The sequence below is a fragment of the Calliopsis andreniformis genome, unplaced genomic scaffold, assembly GCF_051401765.1.
Source record: "Calliopsis andreniformis isolate RMS-2024a unplaced genomic scaffold, iyCalAndr_principal scaffold0001, whole genome shotgun sequence".
Lineage (NCBI taxonomy): Eukaryota > Metazoa > Arthropoda > Insecta > Hymenoptera > Andrenidae > Calliopsis > Calliopsis andreniformis.
The window spans coordinates 348,447-370,990 of NW_027480422.1; the positions used below are offsets into that span (position 1 = coordinate 348,447).

Genomic DNA, 22,544 nt, shown 5'->3' on the forward strand with positions numbered 1-22,544 from the left:
TGGTTGCATTATCCTTGATGATTTACACGATGCAAGCTGTGCTTATAGTCGGGTATCGCTGATCAGTGCCTGTCAAAAGTTTGAACAATGCATAACCTCAAGACGTAATACCACTGATACACCATTTATTGTAATTGGCCAGAGAATCAGAGTTTATGATATATTTGGTTATTTAGAGAAAAGAACAGAGCGGCAATTTATTTAACACTAGAAAGAAGGGAGCTTAGTATATACCTATATTGCCTGAAAGCAGTCAAAATGATTGCATTGTGAAAAAATAACTAATGCGCAAAGAAATTTGTTTAACAGTAATTTTTAATATATTTTATATCACTTACAGTCATATAACAAGTTATTAATAAGCATTAACAATAAAAAAAATGTATTTCACACTCAGAGATCCTCCTTCCCATCTGAATGACGTTACAGCGCGTTCAAAGGGAACAAAGCGCGTGACCAGGCCTGGCATAAAGATTCGAATAACAAGTACGAATAACAATAACAATAACAATAACTTTAGTTATTGGACAACTGCAACTTATCAAGAATATGTCGAAATCGACAATTTATCATGAACTTGTATGTTATCGAACTGGTCTTTTCCAAGCAGTCAAAATGACTGCTTTTCGGCAATATAGGCATAACACATATATATTCCGGAAGCGAAGGACGGGGAGGGGGGGGGGGGGCAACAACAATGATTAATTAACCCATTTATATGTTGTAGAAAAAGTCACAAAATTATAAGAAGCTGTGTCATTATTTAAATCATTATTTTCTTAATTGAAATTCAAAAGCAGTCAAAATGACTTGCTTAGGCAATCTAGTGTTAATATTCCGGCAGTGCTTGAAGATTGCACGGGTATTGGTGAAAAGAGACTGCCAATGCAGGAACTTAGGATCAAGGAAAAAGCAGATACCGTCACGGTATCTTTAGATCCCACTAATAAGTAGCGAGATAACGGTTGTCAGGGTGTCATGAAACTAGCTGACACAGGTTTCCATCCAAGATGGTGTCATTCCAGCGCCCAGACTACTTGGATCCAGAACACTAAACTTTAACCGTTTGAGTGCCACTAGTCATTATTATTTCCCAATCGATAATTGCCACGGGACGCGATAGCGTATGTCATATTCTGTTATACTCTATTTTACATTATTAAGTTTATTATATTATTATAGTCATGATTGTTTATAAGAAAAAAACAAGCACGTCTGCAAACTGTAATATTTTCCCAATTTTGTTTTAAATTATCTAAAACTGAATGGTAACAGTAAGTTACGTATCGACAAAAATCGAGCGTGTTGTCATCGTCGGATTCGCAGCCCAGAGCGCTGGCATTTTTCGAGCGACAGAAAAGAAGCGCAAAATCGCTCCTTGGCACTCAAACGGTTAAAGAAATGGCTGCATAATAAAGACACGGTTCCAGCGTCAAGCGCTAGAATGACACCATTTTCGGTCTCTTAAATTGCTTTAGCTACAAACATTAAGAAATTTACCAACTAAAAGAAAAAGCAACAGAAACCCCGTTGGTGGTTGGCTATTTACTATGTACTAAAATACCGACGTTTTTTAATACTAAAACCCTTGATTAAGAGCGATGTAGCTGCCTTTAACTTGTAATTAATCTACACCGCAAGCGATTAAGAAATTTACTAAGCAGGAAAAAAGGCAAAGAAACCCAGTAGTAGCTAGCATTCAAATTCTCCCTTGCCAATTTGACGTTTTTTGCTGTCTTAAACACTTTGTAAGCGCGTTTCGGCTTTTATAGATAAAACCCCATAAATATTAAAGACATGTGATGCACGTAGTGCGAAAAATTAGACATGAGACGCCAAATACCACAAGTTTTTTGTCATTAACCCGCACAGATTACAAAGATAAATAAATAGCTTCAGTTTCATGATAAGGTAGCTGGCGGAGTTTCTAAAGCAATCTTTCGTAGCTCTCTTGACTTAAAAGCTGGATTCCAGCTTCACGCGCTGAAATGACAGATTACTGTTACCTTATCTAGATACAGAAAAAAATCTTAAATACTTGAGACATTTTTCATTGTACACACCGTATGAGTGATAAATAAACTAATGAATAGATTTACGTAATGTTTGGAGGCTACCAATGGTCAGCGACAAGATTACTTTGAACTTTGAGATAGAAAAAGGCGAAGCTATTGATCGATACTACATTTCTGCACGTATGAAGGCGTACAGATGAAAGCAAAAATCTTTTGCGTGAGAAGCTTGGTAGTACAATTCGATTCGATAACCTAGATGATCACTTCAATCTTAACCATGAGAGTTTTTATATCTACTACAATAAATATAGCGAGCACAGTGGTAGAAGTGAACCATACATTAGGGATGATAACGGTAGATATTTAGCTTCCAATCATCCACATAATCACTATGGATTCTCAATGGAACTATCATCTGATAGTGCGTCAATAGCAGATTATGGCTTTTATCCACTTTATGCAACTTATAACCTAAATCACTATGATAAGGCAAAAGAAAAAGTATTTGATTATCACGGTGAATTATCACCAATTGCATCACATATGTTAGATAATTTTTTGAGTAACATAAATAGCTTAATCACACAAGGGATATTTTTACAGTCGCAAAATAGAGCGACTGAAAAAGAAGAGAAATTGATAAGAGGAAAAAGACAAGTAGAAGAAGAATTATATCAAAAGAATGAGAAATTAAAGGAGTTCATAGAAAAAGGTGAAATTACCTTGTTTATAGTGTTAAAAGATAATGAAGTACGTAACGGGCATTCAGCAGTAGCTTTACAGTTTACTGCAGAAGGTAAAGGGACAAATGAAATTACCCTTAATTCCGAAATATTCTATATAGCGGATTATGAAGATAATGAATTCTTGCATTGTGTTAGCTCTGTTTCTGACATGCTACTTGATTATGAAAATGTATTTTTTGTGCTCAATCAAAATTTTTGCTCAGACTTTGAAAGTGGGTTTTATTCAGCAGACAGCGCTGATCCCTGTAATTACGCTGAATATTCAAAAGAACCATATTTGAGTGGTGATCAGCTATCTGGAAAATTATCTCATGAGTTGGAGGAAAATAATAGTCAGATAAATGCAGAAGTTGCACTTAATGATAAACCTATGAACGAAGAGGCAGTAAAAGTGAAAAGTGAAATTGAATCTAGGAGAAGAAGGGTAGTTGATGAAGAAAATGCAGAAGATGCTATATGAAACATGAATGAAACAAATGAGGTAACCGGTGCGACGCGTTTCCACTCCGCTTCTTTATCAGGGAATTTGAATGAAGTTATTGAACTTATAGAACATAGCGCAAATGTTGATGCGAAAGATAAAGCCGGACAAACACCGCTACATCATGCTACTAAATCAGGAAATACAGAAATAGCAAAATATCTTATCGATCAAGATGAACATCACAATTCTCAAGATATTTATTACGAAGGAACTGATTACTCTTGTTTTAAAACATCTTTGCACTATGCCATAAAATCGGGAAACATGAAAATAGTTGAATACTTCGTGGAACATGATGCAGATTCTAATATTCCAGATGCTCAGGATCGCAGACCGCTCGACTATGCTATAAAGAACACAGCTTCAGTAAAATATCTTGTGGACAATGGTGCAGATATTAATGTACGTAATCCAATATTCCATTTTGTTAAGCTAGGTAACCTGGATATGGTGGAATATTTAGCTCAACATGGTGCAGATCATAATGTCAAAAACATCTCTGCTCAAGCACTACTACATTATGCTATTGAACTCAAACATACAGAGATAGCTAAATACTTAATAGATCACAATGTAGATATTAATACTAATACTATTAATAATATTAATACTCTGGGATATTAGTTCTGGTAAATCTCCATTACATTTTGTTATGAGCATGAAAAATTACCTAAAAGATTAAAAATTACCTAATAGAGCATGGTGCAGATGTTAATGTTAAAGATAGTTACGGTTTAGCACCTTTACACTTTGCTGTTAATTTAAGAAATCAAAAGATATTAGAATGTTTAATAAAAAATAATGCAAATATTGATGTGAAGGCTGGACACCACTTAATCATGCAGTAAAGCATGGGCAATTGAACAAAGTAAAGTACCCGATAAAGAATGGAGCTGATGTTTATATCCGTGGTAATGAAGGATGGGCGCTATTTGAGCATGCTGAGCAATGGATAGATGATAGAAGAATATTAAAGGATGTAATCAATAATGATTGAAAATATGCAGATGCTACAAGTTGGGAAAAGACTGGAAAAGATATGCTTGATTACATTAAGGGAGTCACAAAAAATACTATACAGGAAGAGGAATCTAACTATATAGATCAGATGCAAGCGGATGATAACAGCAGTTATGTTGAAGATCAACCAGCTTTGCAAAGCAATCGTGATGGTTATGCTGTCATGGAAGAAGCTCTACAGAAGGAACTGCATGGAGATGAAATACACAAGCAAAGTAATGAGAAAGCTCAAAAAGATATGGAAACAAGAAAAGTCACTGTGGAAACTGACAGTAGCAGTAATGAAATTGAAAAACAAACAATACCAATAGAAGAAGAACAAGTACGTGGTAAATATCATGCTGGTGTTGCATATAACTACGAGCAAGTAATGGTTCTATATAATGAAATTGTTCGGCCAGAATCGCAGCATTATTGTGAACCATTTACCCCGGCTAAGGCATACATAACAGATGGTCATCTATTTACTCAAAATAAAGATTTTGGTACTTTGGATGAGTTTAATGAGATGTTCTATAAAAGTGATAAGTTAATGTGATGTAAAAAGCAGGATTCAGTGTGGTGAACGAGATTCAACTGACAGAGGAAATTGACGCGTATTCCTTTATCTTGTGACGTGACCGACCCGCCGAGCCGTGTTCGGCTTAGGACGAGCGTGTAGATCCGGCCACTACGCGTCCCACGCCTTGATTTTTCCGTGGGAGCCAGGTATCTTTCGGTACCGGCGTGGAACGCGTCTCCCGTTTTCCAAACCGCGGCCCGGGCTAGCTCTTCGCGCGGAGAGGGGCGAGATTCATTCGAGCGTAGGGTGAGGAACATTTTTTGGATTTCGAGTTCTTACGGCGAGAACGCCAGTCAAAACACGGTTTTCTTAGGTAATAAAAGATGTATTCGGGCGAGAAGCGTACAAGTTATGAGCGATTAATTACACGCGCTGTCCTGCGACACGTGGCCGCGGGCAGTTATCCGTTCCCCGCTACAATGATCGCGTGACAAAGGTTTTCGTGCGACGGCGAGGCTGAAACGCACGTTCGGCACGCGTAAGTGAACCGTCCGCGTGGCTGCTGTTACACTGAGGTTACACCAGCAAGCCGACGATGTACCCGCACGCGACAACCGTTCGCTATCACGTCGCTAAGCCGCAGACTCGCCATTTAGCCGAGCCCGCAGGCTTCGAGAAACCCGCACGCGAAGGCTTCCTTCCTGTTACACGGCCCACACGACCATTAGGTGACGGCCCTCTCGAGTTTCCGCTTACGAACCGATCTAATCCGAGTCAATCGGGGAGAACAATGGGGAAAGACTTACCACCTGCCACCTGGTCAGCGTCCCGCACAAGAAGAAGGCCGAGATCGCTGCGTGCGGCAGGATCTAGCGCCGTTCGAAGATTGACGGCTGCTTTGCAGGGCTTCCCTGAGTCCCCTGGAACTCGTCATGCGGCGTGGATCCGAGGCGCTATATTAGATGCCGCATTTCCGGGGTCCGCTGTCATCACTTGCCCGCGAGATGGCTCCCGTGGCGACGTCCCTGCGCTTTACCGTTAAGGACCTCTCACCAGAACGCGGGGCGAGGTGGCCAACCTCGCGCGCGTCGGCTGGTCCCCATCCATCGGTGCGTTCTCGTACATCCGTGGGGCAGCCCTCCCATCGTGTGTCCTCCCTGAGTGGCACGATGGGTTACAACAGCCTTTCAATTTAGGCGTCGTGTCACTCGCCGAGTGAAGTGACTCTGGAGCGGCGGGTACCCGGGCCGCTCCCCGATTCCGAAGATCCGCCGCAAGAGACCGTGTCGGTGGTGCCGTGGTGGTTTCGCACCTGTCTCGTGCGAATGCTGCTATCTAGGCCGCTGAGAGGACCCTGTTATCTAGGGTGCAAAATAGGTGTTAGAACTGCGTTGGACTCCCAATGGTGTGCACTAAAGGTCTCTCTTGCCCCGGAAAGGGTTCGGCTTTGTAACTGGCACTTATGCCACGTCACAATCTTTAAGATTGTTCGTCAAGTATTGACATTAGCTCGCCACATTCTCTTTTAGCAATGTTACTTTCTTCTCTAGTAACGTGTTCCCTTTTAGTTAATTTTCGAATTATTTCTAGACCATTTCTTGGAATACAGGCTGATTCTAAGCAATATTCAATAAAGGCATTGTAGTCATATGGGACCTATTTTTTTTATTGTATCCAGCATAACTTCTGCATAAACCCTGATTTCATATTGGGCATGCTTATCAGCTCTAAGCTTCAAAAACTGAAGGAGGTTATGCAGATCTATTTTCTAATAAAATTGCGTGTAGTAATTAATCGTTAGATTAGTTCGGGAAATTTCTCTTGGAAGCCTCTGCTCAATAAATTTCTCTTAATGAGAATATACTAAATTAGAGTCATTCGTTAGAGAATCTTCTTTTCCTTTGAGGTATCCGGATCAAAAGCTTCACCGCTACCTTGTTTATTATATCAGATTGTTTTGCAATCTGTTCTGCCTTTGGTATATAAAATTCATTGTCAAGTATTGAATATCTTGCCGAATATTCATTTACATTTGCAGTTTCTCTGCCTTATCCATTGTCTTTTAACAAAAATTGAAAGTTTCACGTGAAACTTAATTTTACACATTTCAAATGGAGTTGTATGATGATGTCTCATTAAATACTTTAAAAGTGCTTCATCCTGACTTATCTGTTTTGTTCCCTTGCAATAAGAAACACGAGCAGCGTTAACTATAGCGCTATCAGAGCCCATATAATCCACTACTCGAATAAATCCATGGTCTAATACCCTATGTTCTTCATGTAAGACTTCATCTATTTGTTTTACTGTAATTCGTTTAGTTGCTTCATTCATAAAGTATCCTAAAGGTGAAATGGAAATATCAGCTCGATATGAATTGAGTTTTCCGTGCACTGCTTCATATCCTCTCCATAAATGACGCAAATTATTTATTGTAGTTTCTTCATCAGCTACGAAAGAACCAAGTACCATAGCTGTTGCTGACACACAGATTATGTTAGAGTTGTGTGTTTCGAACAATGTGATTTACACGCCGCTGCAACCACTCGAACGACCATCAATCACACCGCAACAGACTCGAACGCGAAGAGACAAAACGCATGCACCGCCAGCGTCCGCAAAACGCAACCGCTTCTCTTACACGCGCACGAATTGCAAACACATATCTCCAACAGATTGGCTCCAGTTAAGCTTTTTATTCCATTTATAGTAGCTTTGCTTTTCTCGATGCTGATATTAGCGCCTAACTTTCTCAATTCATCTGGATGTGCAAATCTGTTTCCAAAAATGTTCTCTTCAATTACTGATATCCTATCAGCGATGCACATTGCAGACACCAGTTGTGGTTGCATATCACTGGGAAAGTTGGGGTATGGATCTGGTGCAATGTTAATACACCTAATAGAGCAATTTTTTCTGGAAATCATAACCCACTCATTATATAGTTCAACATAAGCCCCTATAGCCTTCAATTCATTCACAATACATCTTATATCAGATACACTTATTCTTTCTAACTCCAACTTACCACCGGTTATTATAGCAGCTAGTGCATAGGTGCCTGTTTCTATGCGATCTGGTATTATTTTATGAACACATCCATTTAATTCTTCAACTCCTGTTACTGTGATCCTTGTATCACTAATCTCAATATTAGCACCCATTTCCTTTAGGAACGCTATTAAATCAAGTACTTCCGGCTTCGTCGCAGCATTGTTTATTATTGTGACTCCTTCTGCAACTGTTGCTGCCATTATTACATTTTCTGTCGCACTGACACTTATTTTCCCTGTAGCTTTCCTTTCACTGTTGCATTTATATGACAACCTTCAACTTCAATTTTAATTGAAGTATCCGCTCCCATTTCTTCTCATGCTTCGATATGCATATCAACGGGACGCTTTCCGATATTGCATCCACGAGGAAAGACTGTTGTGATTTTACCAAATCTACTGAGAATTGGACCTAGCATTAAAAGAAATGCCCGCAGCGTACTTGCAGTTTCGTGTGGCATCACGTGATTGTTCATAATACTGCAATCAATTTCCAAAGTATGATTTGCTTCATATTCTTTATTGCGTGTAAAATTCACATTCGCTCCAAGACTCTCAAGCAGTTTAAACATTAGATGCACATCAATTAAATCAGGTACATTATGCAAAATTACCGAGAAGCTACTCAATAGACTTGCTGCCATTATTGGTAAAACAGCATTTTTTGATCCATTAATCTTGATTTTTCCGACCAGAGGTTTATGGTTACTACTTACTAATATTTTACGCATTTAATTAAGCTAGATCTTACCAAATAAGTATAGTAAATCGACAGCAAAAGGCAAATTACGGAAAATATAGCTATCACAGGTCATAATGTCCGTACATTTTAGATATTCAGCAGCAAAATTCATTACACTTTTCCAAAGATGAGCGATGCATTATTGCCACCAAAACCAAACGAATTAGAAAGTGCATATTGAATTTTATACTCTTGAGCTTTAAACGATACAAAATTTAAATCACATCCTTCTGAAGGTTTATATAAACTTAAGGTTGGCGGAATAATCCCATTATTTAACGCAAGAATTCTGAATATTGTTTCAACGCTCCCTGCAGCACCAAGTAAATGTTCTATAGAAGATTTAGTTGAAGAAACAGGTATTTTATAAACGTAGCCACCAAATAACAGTTTCATTATTATTACTTCAACTTTATCTCCAAGTTGCGCTGAAGTTCCATGTACAATGATATATCCTACTTGATTTGGATTAATTTGCGCACTTTTTAAGGCAAGCTGCACCGCCTTAAATGCGCCTCTCCCTTCTGGATGTGGTGCTGTAATGTGGTGCGCATCACCTGTGAGTTCGTATTCAGTATGTTCTACATGTATTCCTGTCCCCCTTTTTTTTGCATGATCGTATTCCTCCAGCACCAATATACCTACTCCTTCACCCATAACAAAACCATTGTGTTCTGCATCCCATTTGAAACTTCTTCCGGTTTATCGTGGAATTTAGTTGATAATGCCTTCATAGACGCAAAACCTGCAATTCCAACTCTATACAGTGCACTTTCTGCTCCACCTGCAATCATAGTATCCGCTTCACCAAGTTTTATAGTTCTTGCTGAATTTATGATCGCATGCGCACCTGTTGCACATGCGGTTACTGCTGAATCGTTTGAACCTGTAAATTCATATTTAATAGAAATATGGCCAGTTATCAAATTTATTAGACTTGCAAGGACTGACACGTCTGGGCACTTTTTCCTGCATGGTAATAACATTTTCCTGAATTGATGGAAGACCACCTATACCAGAGGGAATAGTTACGCCAACACGTTCTCTATCTACTTTTGAATTTTCTAAAGATAAATCTTCCACAGCTTCTTCTTGAGTAAGTGCCTTAAGTTCTACCCTGATCGGTAATCTGCCCTGAAATTTCGGTAAGAAGTCAGATGGCTTAGACTGATGAAAAGCACCAGATGCAATAAATAATATATAGTCTGATTTTACATGGTCATACTTAGTTAAAACAGTTGCTCCTTCAAGTAGAGGTAACAGATCGTGTCGCACTCCTTCTCTGCTTACTTCACCTTTTACTTCTGTACGCGTTGCAATTTTATCTATTTCATCCAAAAATGCTATACCGTCATTACTAACAAGATCAATGGCTTCTTTGGTTATCTTATCTTCATCTATTAGCCTTTCACTTTCATCATTAATTAATATTTCACGTGCTTCTTTTACCTTCGCCGTAATAGTTTTTGTTTTTTTTGCTCCCGTTAATCATCTTGTCCACCATTTCTGTTCCATTCGTCACACTAACTTGCCCACCTGGCATGCCTGGTACATCGCAAATAAGCAACATTCTCTTGCTCTCTCTGACGTTAATACAAACTTCTCCGTCCGCAAGCTCTTTATTCCTCAACCTTTCTCTAAAAATATGTGTACTCTCTTCCGTTGCATTTTCGCCTACCGTAGGGTTTACTATTGTCTCCTCAGCTAAAACTAAAGCCTTGTTAACTAAGGCTTTACGGGCTTTCTCTTTAACTAAAACTATTGCAGCATCAACTAAATCGTGTATTATCGATTCAACGTCACGTCAAACGTATCCTACTTTAGTAAACTTCGTTGCCTCAATTTTTATGAACGGTGCACCGGCAAGTTTTGCTAAGCGGCGAGCTATTTCAGTTTTATCATCCCTTGTATGACCGATCATCAATGTATTCTTAGGTATGATTTCTTCACGCAATGGAAATGGAATCTGATTGTGACGCCAACGATTTCTGAGCGCAATAGCAACAGCATGCTTTGCATCCCGTCTGATTATGTCTGATATATCCCGTCTGATATTCTATCTAATTCTTTAACTACTTCTGGGGTGGCAGGTCATCTAACAAAACTTGAGGACTGTTATTAACTTGAATATCGCTGTCATTTGAATCAAAACCTCTCTTAGTATCCTTATAGAGGTCATTTTTTTCATCATGGGTGCCACTACTACAAGGCCACCCTTCTGAAAGGGTTATAGGCTGATTCGAAAGATTAGCACACAAAGTTTTTTGCTTGGAAGGCATATCACTCCTCTATCTTTTCAGTAACTCCATTATGATTTGTATAAATACATATATCGCCAGGTATCTTTATAGCCTTTTTTGCAATCTCTTTTATTGATATTCCTTTAATGTCAATTAAAGCTCCTGCTGCAGATGGAGCAAAATTTCCCTCAGAGCTAATAGCTGCGATTCCATCTTCAGGTTCAAGAGCATCACCTGTTTTCGTAGTTACTAATGAAATAGATTTATCTGCAACAATCGTCATAGCCCCTAATTTTCATAGATATTTATACATTTTCCAGTCTTTTGCAAGTTGAACACATGCTCTCATTAATTGCCCTGGGTGCTTATCAAGTTTAGATTCTAGTCTTTCAAAGCGAGTAAATGCATCGGCTGTTGCTTCAGCAAAACCGGCAATTACAGAATCACCAGAAAGACGCCTAACATTTTTTGCTCCGGATTACATAACAGTGAAACCTGTCCATCACCTATTACTACTAGGCTTTTATCCTTTCTAATTGACAGTATAGAAGTTCCATACATTTTATTGTTATCGTATTGAATCATTTTTCTATCTCTTTAAATGAGAATCTCATTATACCTTAATCTTTAGTAAAATTTGCTAAGTATGTTTAAATACAGCTTATAATATAACACCTTCCTTATAACATTTAAAGTGTAGATGCAAAACATAATTCACGCGGATTTGGAAAAGAGCATAAATAATTCGTTTGGGGCAAAATTTAACGGTCTTACATTGCCATTCTATAGCTCTATAGATCTTAGAAACTCCAGCTACAAACTTAGCCCAGGGGACACTAATTTATTTCTTGCAGGGTTCAACAATCTAAGTGAGACATCGAGAGCAACAGAAGCAAAACTAATAATAAGTTATTTTGAAATAAAGCAATATAAAAGGACTCTTATAATACCGGAGAATTACACACGAAATAAAATGTATAAAGAAAACGCATTTGTTATAGGGAAAGTACTGCAGCTCGCAGGTTTTAAAATTGGAATTGGCCTTTTTCACGACGAAGCATTTAATTTAATAGAAGCATATGAAGCTATCGTAAAAGAAAGCTCTCTGCTAAAGACAACTTCAGGATTTGGGTCTGATACTATTATACTGAATCGTGATATGACGAGCCACATTCCAGACATGCTAAAAGACTTAAAGCAAGGTATAGTATCAAGCTCACAATACGGTTGGCATAGCAGACAGAAATTTAAGTATTTTGAAATCTATCAAGAATTAGCGTCCGAATTTTGTAGCGAATTTGAAATGGACCCATGGCTTATTTCAGTGCTTACAGAAAGCTGTAATGCAGTTGACTATAATGATGATTCATCACTAGGAGCAGTAGCGACTAAAGTTGACCAAATATTATCTCTAGTGCAAACAAAAATATGAAGAATATGAAATAAAAGCACAACCTTACGTTTTTATCAAAACAAGCAATGGCACATATGGGATGGGCATTATAACAGCAACAAGTGGAGAGGAAATATTAAATCCCAAGAAAAGAAAGCGTCATAAAATGAAAAAGATAAAAGAAGGAGTAGCAATCAATAGCGTTATTATACAAGAAGGTGTACCAATCATTGATATATTTGAAAGCAGTTCTGCAGAACCGCTAATATACTACATAGGAGATACTCCAACATGTTACTTATACCGATGTAATAGCAGGTAAGATGTATATTCTAGCTTGAATGCCACTGACTGTGATTTTGATGATGTTAGCCAGGTTGTGGAACGTAAAACTCTGTCACTTTGGAGTATTGTTGGCATATTAGCAGTACTACCGTTGGCAGTAGAAACAAAATCTTTTCACCACTAACCCTAACATTCCCACAGTGTTGCCATGGGGCAGATCATTACTATCATTACCGGGTTGAATATGATTATGACCAGCATTATCAAGTTCAGTGAAAGGATCATCATTGGCAGGTTGTTGAAACAATTTGTCAAGCTGAACTGCAACAAATACTGCACTATATATTATGCTAACTGTTATACTTAAGTTGAAATTATAGATTATGCCATTACCTAAGTTTATTGGTATGGTTGCAATCTCCATTCCTTTTAATATGAAGTTTAACAAACCTAATGGCAAAGTTGATGTGCTGATAATAAAGTCCTTCCTACACTTAGCAGACTTTTCAGGATCCTTATTATCTAGGTATTTTTTCCATGAATAATAGTAGCTTATGGGTTCCGAAATAAACAGAAATAGGGTCGTTGATGTTAAGTGAATGTGGCTTCTTACCTCTGCATTACACCTAGTAAAAAAATGGATGGCTTTCAACATCATCAATGCTTCTATTATGCTGCTTGCAAGATTAGCCGATTTACACGCAACTTTTGCCAGCTCTTTTTTACTCTCAAGGTTTCTGTAATCCTTAATTAGATCCTGTAGAGTAAATGCAGAATGGGCAATACATAGTATACATGTCGGAAACTTTATTAGTCGAGCAACATTCCGTATAAGAAAGATATTGAATCTATTATTGTCAATGAACTCGTAGCAAAATTGCAGTGTAATCTTATACAATAGGGCCGCTAAACCTGTTGTGATGAAGATTAGCTTCCTGAAATTATGATCACAAATACCATACACCTTTTGTGCAAGTATATTAGATTCCTTTTTTAGCTTGTTTGGCATAAAATAGTTAACAAATAATAACGCCCTTTTATACTACCACATAAAAGCCCTGAAGAAAAGCCCTATAAATCAGGACTTTAAGGGTGATTTATACATAAATCGGCTAAGAATTTTATAAACAAGAATAATAAATCAATACTGAGAGATGGTACGCGAAAATAATATCCATTCTTGATAATTGCTTTATATTCTATATCAAGTTCAACTAGAGTTTCTGAATGCTCAGAAACAAAAGATATAGGTGATAAAACTACAGGTACACCATCAGCTTTTGTACGTGATAGCTCACTTTCAGTGCTCGACTCTAGCCATTTTACAGGACCAATCCTACTCTTATAACATATTGACCAATGTACGTTACTGATAGCTAACTATTCTACTATTGACTGTACGTTTCTTTCTACCTGTGAATCGTAAGGGTCGCCTTTTTTAATAACGCTAAGGGGCATGCCATAAACTGAAAATAGGACTCTTGGCTTACCAATCTTGCTGGCTAAATTGTAGTACTTGGCTATCAAGTTAGCCTAAGCCTCAATAAAGTTTTATTTGTCATAATAATGATGAATTATTTCTGTATTGCATTTTAGGCCATGCTTTTTAGCATTTTTTTGCCAATTTTCGATGGATGGCAAAGTTGTGGTAGTTGAATATTGAGGGTATAGTGGCAGCAGATTTACGTCATCAGGATCAAACTGCTTTACACTTTTAACAACTTCGTCAACAAATGGATGCCAATAGCGCATACAAATGAGTACCTTGTGTACATGGTTTCTATCTTCATTTAATTTTAGTTCTAAAGCATTAACTTGTGCTTTCGTATTATCCAAAATTGGTGATTTACCTCCAATTTGCTCATATATTTTTTGTTGCAGTATTTTCTCATTTTGCGGATATAAACTTTGCTAAAAGAAATCGAAAAGGATTTGGTAAACTGATTATTCTTATGTCATAAAAAAGGTTAAATAAAAAAGGACGGACCGCATTCAGTGAATCAAGTCCACCAAGGTTAAATAAAATGACAGCCTTTTGCACCTGCGCACTGCTTACAACAAATTACTTCTGGTATGCCTATAAAATTAGCTACACACTCTTCAAATTCAGTTATAGGCACTAAATTTCTCACACAGTCATACAATAAATGGCCTGATCTCTGCAGGTTACTCTTGGTGGATGTGAAATTCCAGTTGAAAAATTTATCGACAAAAACACTTGGTACCGTTTCAAGAAGTTCAACAGCAGCTAAAGATAGCATTGTACAACTTTGCAGGAGCATCAAAAGAACCTTTAGGGGAAAAAGTGAAACTTCAACGAAAAGAGAGGTACTACTTCTTTCATTCAGTGGTCGCCCTGAGTTAAGCGAATTATACTCGGTGTGTTTCCTATTTTGTTCAAAGATAGGAAATTTTATTGTATCTTTCTTAACACTTTGCCGTCCGCACTGTTTTTAAACATTCCTTCGCATGGGGTCGGCCGCCGAGCGATACTTTGCGAAGGTCACAACTGTGGTGTCGCCGGACGTCATAGTGTTAAATTCCGCGTCTATTTCTTTTTTACTACGGTTAGTTATTTTTTCAATTAACTTCTCAAGCAGATGAAAAGTTCTAACAACAAAACATGTGGCAATCATTAAGGCAGCACATAAAAGTGCGCATTGCATGAGGTTTATACTGCCCAGCACATCTGGCAGTGCAAAACAAACAAGCGGTGCTATGATTGTCATTTCAAGGAAAGGAATAGTTTCTTCTCATTGCAAAAGCAGCACCTTTTTTTTTACTTTTTTCTTGCTCTTATAGAATATAATCACACATACCATATTCTAAATAACTTAAGAAAGCCAAATTAAAGGTCAAAGAACCTTTTGTTCCACAAAAAATTGATGATTTTGAATTATTGATCAATTTTTTAGCAGTAGATTCAGCTTGTTTGTTAGTGGTAGGCTCAGCTTGTTTGGTAGTGTTATTTTTACAACATTTACCTATAGAATACCTCCTTGACGGTTTATCGTTAACTATAAATAGAAAACTGCTTTTATCAAATCAGGAGTTACAATCAAATAAATCTATAAATATACTGTTTTATATATGGAAATAATATGGCAATTGAGAGAACACTTTCGCTATTGAAGCCTGATGCAGTAAAAAATAATATTACAGGCAAGATAAATTCATACATTGAAAGCTCTGTGCTCAAAATTTTAGCACAAAAAATGATGTTACTGACAAAAAAACAAGCAGAACTGTTTTATGAAATTCATAAAGGTAGGTCTTCGTTGGGGGAATTGGTAGAGTTTATGGCTTCTGTTACTGTGATAGTTCAAGTTTTAGTTGGTGAAAATGCAGTAAGTAAATAATTCTTATTGTACATTCACCTGGTGTAGAGTTAAGTTTCCTGGATTCCAGTGTTGGGTAGTGGGATAACACCCTGACAATCGTCATCCCGCTACTTGTTAGCGGCTAATAGATACCGCGGCAGCGTGACGTAGAGCTCGCGTTAGCTATACTTTTATATTCGCCAATTCAGTATCCAATCTGAATCCAAGTAGTCAGCTACTTGGATGACACCGCTTGGATAGGTCAGCTACTCAGATGACGCCACCTAACATGCAAACTGCAACCCTAAATGTTGGAGCACTGTCGTACACTAAGCGCTGTAATGACAATTTTAGTCACTTCATACAATACTATAAATAATCAAAGTTATTTCCCCATCGGTCAGTTAATGTTCGCATATCATCAACGTTAGCTACTCTCCATAGCGAAATCTCTAGCTAGGAACAATGAGCCACAGATTAGTATGGTTGTGGTGTTTCGAATAGAGGCTTTTAATATGTGACTTGATATTGCATCACTAATTGATTCACATTCAACTGCTTTTATTCCTACGTTATTGGCTTTTCCTCTAATCAAATTTGTATCCGTTGCTTTAGGTTTAGACTTAACACAAACCGCACATAGTAGCTTGATATATGGCTTTAAATGCTCTAAGGATTCTTCCACATTTCTGTTACGAGTAACACCAAAAATTACATAGATACCTTCAGCAAAATTATCTTTTACCCACTGAGATACCACTCTAGCACCGTCATTATCCTGCGCACCATCTAAAAATAATTGCCAATCTTTCGAAAGTAGGGAGATTAAATTACCCTCTTTTATGAGCTCTAGCAGTGCAGGCCAGTAGGTACGCTGTAAACCTGAAGTGATATCCTCCTCTCCAATATGAAATCCATATTTTCCACTTAAAATACTACATGCTGCAATAGCGTTGCCTGCATTAATTACCTGATGATCACCCTTTAAAGATGGCAAAGAAAATTCTATTGATTGAATAGCTGATTGAAAAATCAATTGAGCTCCAGCACGTGACTACTCATGTTTTTGTTTCTGGGTCTCAGTTTGGAAGACAGATAGTTGTTCTTCGCAATTCCATTCAAGACCTCCTCTATATAGAGGAGATTTCTTAATTATTGCGTGGTGTTCTAGCGTGTTCATTACAGATTTCTCTTGTGGTGCCATTACGCAAGGAACATTAGGTTTCATTATTCCAGTCTTTTCACCTGCTATAATTTCTATAGTAGGGCCAAGGTATTCTGTTTGATCAAGGGCAATGGTGGTTATGATTGTTAAAATCGGACTATCTCTAACATTTGTTGCATCAGGTTTTCCACCCATACCCGCTTCAACTAAAGTTATATCGGCTTTATGACAAGAAAAAGCTAAAGAAGCTGCAATAGTTGCAGCTTCAAACAGTGATAGGTTGTTGTGCAATTACGGCACGGCATTCTTCTAATAAGCTACATAATTCATTATCGTCGATGTAACTGCGTGCAATAATTATTCTTTCATTAAAATTCACCTAATGTGGAGAAGTGTATGCATGAACCTTATACCCTGTTGCTTGCATTATATATCTTATAAATGCTAGTGTTGAGCCTTTCCCATTAGTTCCAGCTATATGAATTATTGGTGGCATTTGTTTCTTAGGATTGCCCAATGTATTTAGAAAGCTTTTTATGCGATCAAGAAAAAAATCCTTTCGTTTACTACCAAGCGGTTCTGGCCAATGAGGCATATGTATCATGGATCGTTATTGCATTTTACTTCAGTTACAACGCTTGCTATGCCATGTGTTTTGATTTTTTCACAAAATTGAGAACGTCCATTAACAGCAATACCTATTCCACTCATTAGAACATCACTTATCAAGACAGAACTGTTATTTTTAGTAACTTTAAAATCAATATTTGTATATCCATCATCACCGTAAGAAAATCTTGTACCAATTAAGCAAGTTTCACCGTCAACTGCTTTCGTACCCATTATGATCATTTCACAATCATGCATGAATTTATATAAAACTTTAACACACAAACGTGTAAGATACACTTCATACTCTCTTACAAAATCTTCTTTCCCTTTTTGTTTAACTAAAGTCCAATGTTTTCCTATAAGGAATTGCGATATTCCTTTGAGATTAACATTATTCTGAATGACCTCCTGAAGCTTTGCGTGTACATGCACTAGGTTTTCTCTATTTCCTTTTGTAGATATACTATCCACTTGTTGTTTCATGGTATGGACAAAAATTTTGTGATCTGTACAACTAGCGTAAGCTCTTGAAGAAATTACAATAAAAAGAATAATGATTAAAACTTTAGTAATGTTCATAAGATATATTTATTAACTATGACACTTAGAATGCAAAGTTTAATAAAGATTAAATAATAATCGCTGACTTTTAATATACCTATAGACATGCTTTGCGTAAATCATTTATAACTCAAGTAAGGGTCTGTGATATGCGTTATGAGTTAAGTTAAATTTCCCGAGGGATAATTTCTAATACCGGGAATTGCCTCTATTGATTTCGTTGAAATTAATACGCGATGCCCACATTAACTTTAGTCTCAGGAATCTACTAAGGTTGACAGTAAATACGGATCCTATTTTGATTGGTTTAACATTTATGCTTCATCAATGCAGAAAACAAGGTACCTTCCTACGTTCGCCAAACGAAGTATTCCAAATTGTAATTGATGTTGAAAGGTATCCTGATTTTGTGCCTTGATGCAAAGCCGTTTATTTAAAAGAAAAAATTAACAACCAAATGGTTGTGGATCTTCTCGCAGCTTTTCATGGAATTAAAGGAAAGTGCACATCAGAAGTAACCTTTCCTTCTCCAAGTGGAACAAATGAAGGTTGGATAAAAGCTCCATCATCAAATGGAATATTTAAACATCTATACAATGAATGGTAATTCATTTTCATAATATATTTCAGTAAGGTTACAACAATTAAAGGACTCGCAAGCTGGGCTGACAAAGGTTCGGAGTGTAGGAGAATACGAGCGAGAATACTGCTCTTCCTGGCTGTGCAGGCATATACAGGGTGTTAAAAAACACCATTTAATATGTATATGGTATATAGGATACGTTGTACTGAGTAAAAAAGCTTTAGTAAACATACATCGAAGGGTCAACCGTTTCTGAGATATAAACATTTTTGTTTACTAGTATCTAGATTGACTTACTACTAAATTTTCGATGTTTACAGAAGATTTTTCACGTGCCCACCTTCCATTTCTATACACGCTTGGCATTTTCGTTTTACAGAGTTGCGAACTCTCTCGAAAATTCCATATTTCTATCGAAATGTTTGACAAGCATAGTGGATTCGATTACATAATTCTTCTAAATTATTTATCGGCGAGGAATACACTAGGCTTTTTAAATATCCCCATAAAAAGAAGTCCAAAGGGTTTAAATCGGTGGATCGAGGAGACCATGTAACTAGTTCCTCACGTCCAATCCACCTTTGACCGAACACCATGCTTAAGTGGTCTCTCACATTACGCACAAAATGAGGTGGTGCCCCATCATGCATGTACCATATCGATAATCTTTCTGCCAAAGGCATTTCATTCAAGTACTGAGGTAATGTATTCACCATGTAGTTGAAATAAGCAGCACCTGAAAGCCGATTTGGGAGTATTACAGGGCGGTTAAGGCGATCTCATACAATGCCCATCCAAACATTTAACGAGAAACGCTGTTGGAGATTTGTTTGAATAAATGTGTTGGATTCCGGGTAAGAAATTCAGTGACCAATTGTACTTAATAATATACAATATATTTCGGACAAGGATTTCTTATATACAACTCCGGAAACAACTATAGCTCGTAATAGAAACAACTGACTGGTCGACAAGTAAAAAGTCTAATGCTGAAATACAGTACTTTTACGTATGTTATATACCCTAGCTACTTTGGTGGGGAACGGATGATTGTAGCCCTTACTTACAGGGTGACTAAGTCATCTTTCTACAAGAGATCGTGTACAGGGTTGACTAAGATGTTTTGGACAGTCGCGCTACTCCGTTGGTTTTGACTGATTCAGATTGTTGGTCATCCAATATCGCACTTATCTATTAGTTTTGCCGGAAGGGGATTGTAGATCACCCAACACCTCCCCCCTTTTGTGTGAGGATAGTAATATTAATTGCCAATTATGCAATAAAAATAATTTAACTAAACAATAGTGTTACAATAGTGTGGTACTTGTATGCATTCGTGTAGTACGTTTGGCTTTGCTACGAAAATTATAGGGTGGTGACGCTGATGATGAAGGTACTGCCTGGACATCTGGATTCCTTGATGTTCGTACTCCTTCCTGAGCATCGTACAACACGATGTCTCTAGATTGTTCTCGATATTCGGTATGGACATCAGAATTGAAAGTACAGTTGACAAAATTTCTTATCATGGGCGGTACGACGTTTCCACTGATTGGATTTCTCGTAAACCAGAAGAGTCTTCGCAGAAGTTTCCAGCATCCAAAGTAATGGCAGCAATTTCCGCAAACAATAAGAATTAGTATTGCGGCAATGACACACAAAGCTATGGTATACCAATGCATGTGTGTTACAATAAAAGGTTCTTTTAGTCGTTGAGTTAACAAATCATCAAACTCATTTGTCTTCTTACTGGCATATTTCAGATCATTTAAATCAATATTTGTCAGTTTAATTGGTTCTAATTGCTACTGGTTTAATCTTTGTAATTTCTGAAGTAATGCAGCAGTCACTCCCGATTATACTAATCGAAGGAATGTAATGACTGAAATTTTTATTTATGTTACTTGTAGGTTCCAAAAGGTACAACATGGTGTAACCCTTGCAGTCGGTACGTAGTTGCAGTATCCCGGACTGTTGTAGGACAACATCCTCCATCTTATTCTTCCCCCCTTCACAGATGATTGTTAAAATGATGGGTTTTTGCAAAACATAGATCCATTGGTTACTTCCAATGTATTTCCATGTTTCAATTTCCGCTCGGATGATTCTTGTTTCACAATCGATAGGCAGCTGGTTTATGTGAGGTGATAGTAACGAAACCTCGCAGGTGGTTTGATCCGTAGTCTTGGAGGTATGAACATTTGCGCATACGTACGATCCATCCAAATACTCATTGCAATCCGACAAGTCTGATAGGAAGGAGAAATGGTTTTTCGATTGGGATATGAGTAAAATGGTTGTCTTGGTGCAATATAGGAAAAGACTGACGTATTTTGATGTTGGGTAGGAAGTGGAATTAATTGATATATATCAAAAATTGATTTTTTTACTAGTGGAAATTTTAAAACGAATACAACAAGTCCTTTATCAGAAATAGCTTGCAACGTCATTAATTTGTAAACGTTTGGCAACCTTTTAATATTTGCTGCGACAGGTAATTCAAGATTACCCTTATAATTATTTAATTCTTCGCATAACTGTTTTGGAGTTACTATAAATGGTGATAAAATATTGTCATTACCTAAATTAATTGATTCTATGTATTTACTATATTCTGCAGAAATACATATACAAAGAGATAGGAGCACTGTAACATGCTGTGTAATTACTGATTCAATAGACATTTGTGTTAAATATGCGTTAGTTGTCTTTGTAAATTTACTAATTATTTTCAAATTATTATTCAGAGTATCCTCAGTAGTTTTTAAAGACTGTAATGAGCTATTGAAATTTGTTATTGTACTTGAAATTATTTGAACTTGTAATTTTAAAAGTGTTTGTGTTTGTTTATTATCATTTACAAGCATTTTAATGCTATCAGAATAATATCGTGCATCATCTGCGTCTGGTGTTCCAATTAACCAATTTAATATATAGGAAGCGCCATTAATTAAGCCTCGGCGTTTACGTTCGTTTGAAATTCCCTGTAACTCACGTAAAATTTCATGATTCTTACGTATGTTTCGCCATTCGTCTGCAATAAGCTTTAAAGTTCGATCACAGTGAAAACTTATAGGATTATGTTCCGTAGGATCTTTTAATGCTGTGGTACATAAGTTTAGGGATTTTGTAAAGAATGATTCTAAGATATTTTTCTCCTCATTTAAGTAAGTAATATTAATATGAGTCAAAAGGATTAACTTCGAATTTGATATTTTTGCTATTCCTTTTTTACTATAAAATATTCCACTTGAATGGGAAAGGGGAGTATTAGTGTAAGGATTGCTAAATATTGAATTAGGAAATGGGATCAGTATCAGAATTGTCAGTATCATTTGAAACATATGGTTTTAAAAGGTTAGTATGGTATTTACACTTCTTTTTGCCTATTTGAATTTCAACTGTTTTATTTGGATATACCTGAGTTATTTTATAAGGACCCCTGAAATTAGAAGATAATTTTTTATTTTGACCTGGTTTAACGCGTTGATCATAAATTAGAACTAGTTCATTTTCCTTAAATGTGACGGGGTTATTCTTTTTGTCATAACATTCTTTGCTTTTTATTATGGAATTTAGAATCTTATCACGAGCTATTTTAAAAGAAGTATTTAATTTATTTTGTAACGATCGTATATAGTCATCATAAGTATAATGAAATTTGGGTTCTTGAGTAATAGATGATGGTAAATAAGGTTTATTTCCGAATATAAGTTCATATGGAGTGTAGTTCGTAGATTTATGTATCGAAGTATTATAACTGAATATGGCGAATTGTATATACTCATCCCAATCGGTTTGGTTCTGTTTAATGTAATGCTTT

General features: G+C 36.9%; 2 protein-coding genes and 1 long non-coding RNA gene across 3 annotated transcripts; all 3 read right to left on the bottom strand.

Moving 5' to 3' along the window:
- Nucleotides 1-9,073: 9,073 nt before the first annotated feature.
- LOC143186417 (uncharacterized) lies at nucleotides 9,074-9,444 on the bottom strand. Its single transcript, XR_013003045.1, has 3 exons — nucleotides 9,413-9,444; nucleotides 9,208-9,307; nucleotides 9,074-9,098 (listed from the first exon to the last, which is right to left on the bottom strand). It is a non-coding gene; the product is annotated as an uncharacterized LOC143186417 (long non-coding RNA).
- Nucleotides 9,445-9,462: 18 nt separating this feature from the next.
- LOC143186562 (ATP-dependent protease ATPase subunit HslU-like) lies at nucleotides 9,463-10,841 on the bottom strand. Its single transcript, XM_076390248.1, is given in 3 exon segments — nucleotides 9,463-9,959; nucleotides 10,012-10,586; nucleotides 10,639-10,841. Coding segments are annotated over 3 exon segments (1,275 nt in total).
- Nucleotides 10,842-15,991: 5,150 nt separating this feature from the next.
- Nucleotides 15,992-17,569, bottom strand: LOC143186428 (dihydrofolate synthase/folylpolyglutamate synthase-like). The gene is made up of 6 exons (XM_076390104.1): nucleotides 17,387-17,569; nucleotides 17,266-17,344; nucleotides 16,926-17,213; nucleotides 16,236-16,820; nucleotides 16,129-16,169; nucleotides 15,992-16,066 (listed from the first exon to the last, which is right to left on the bottom strand). Exons 1-6 carry the CDS (start codon nucleotides 17,567-17,569, stop codon nucleotides 15,992-15,994), a joined length of 1,251 nt encoding a protein of 416 aa, XP_076246219.1.
- Between the last annotated feature and the right edge of the window lie 4,975 nt (nucleotides 17,570-22,544).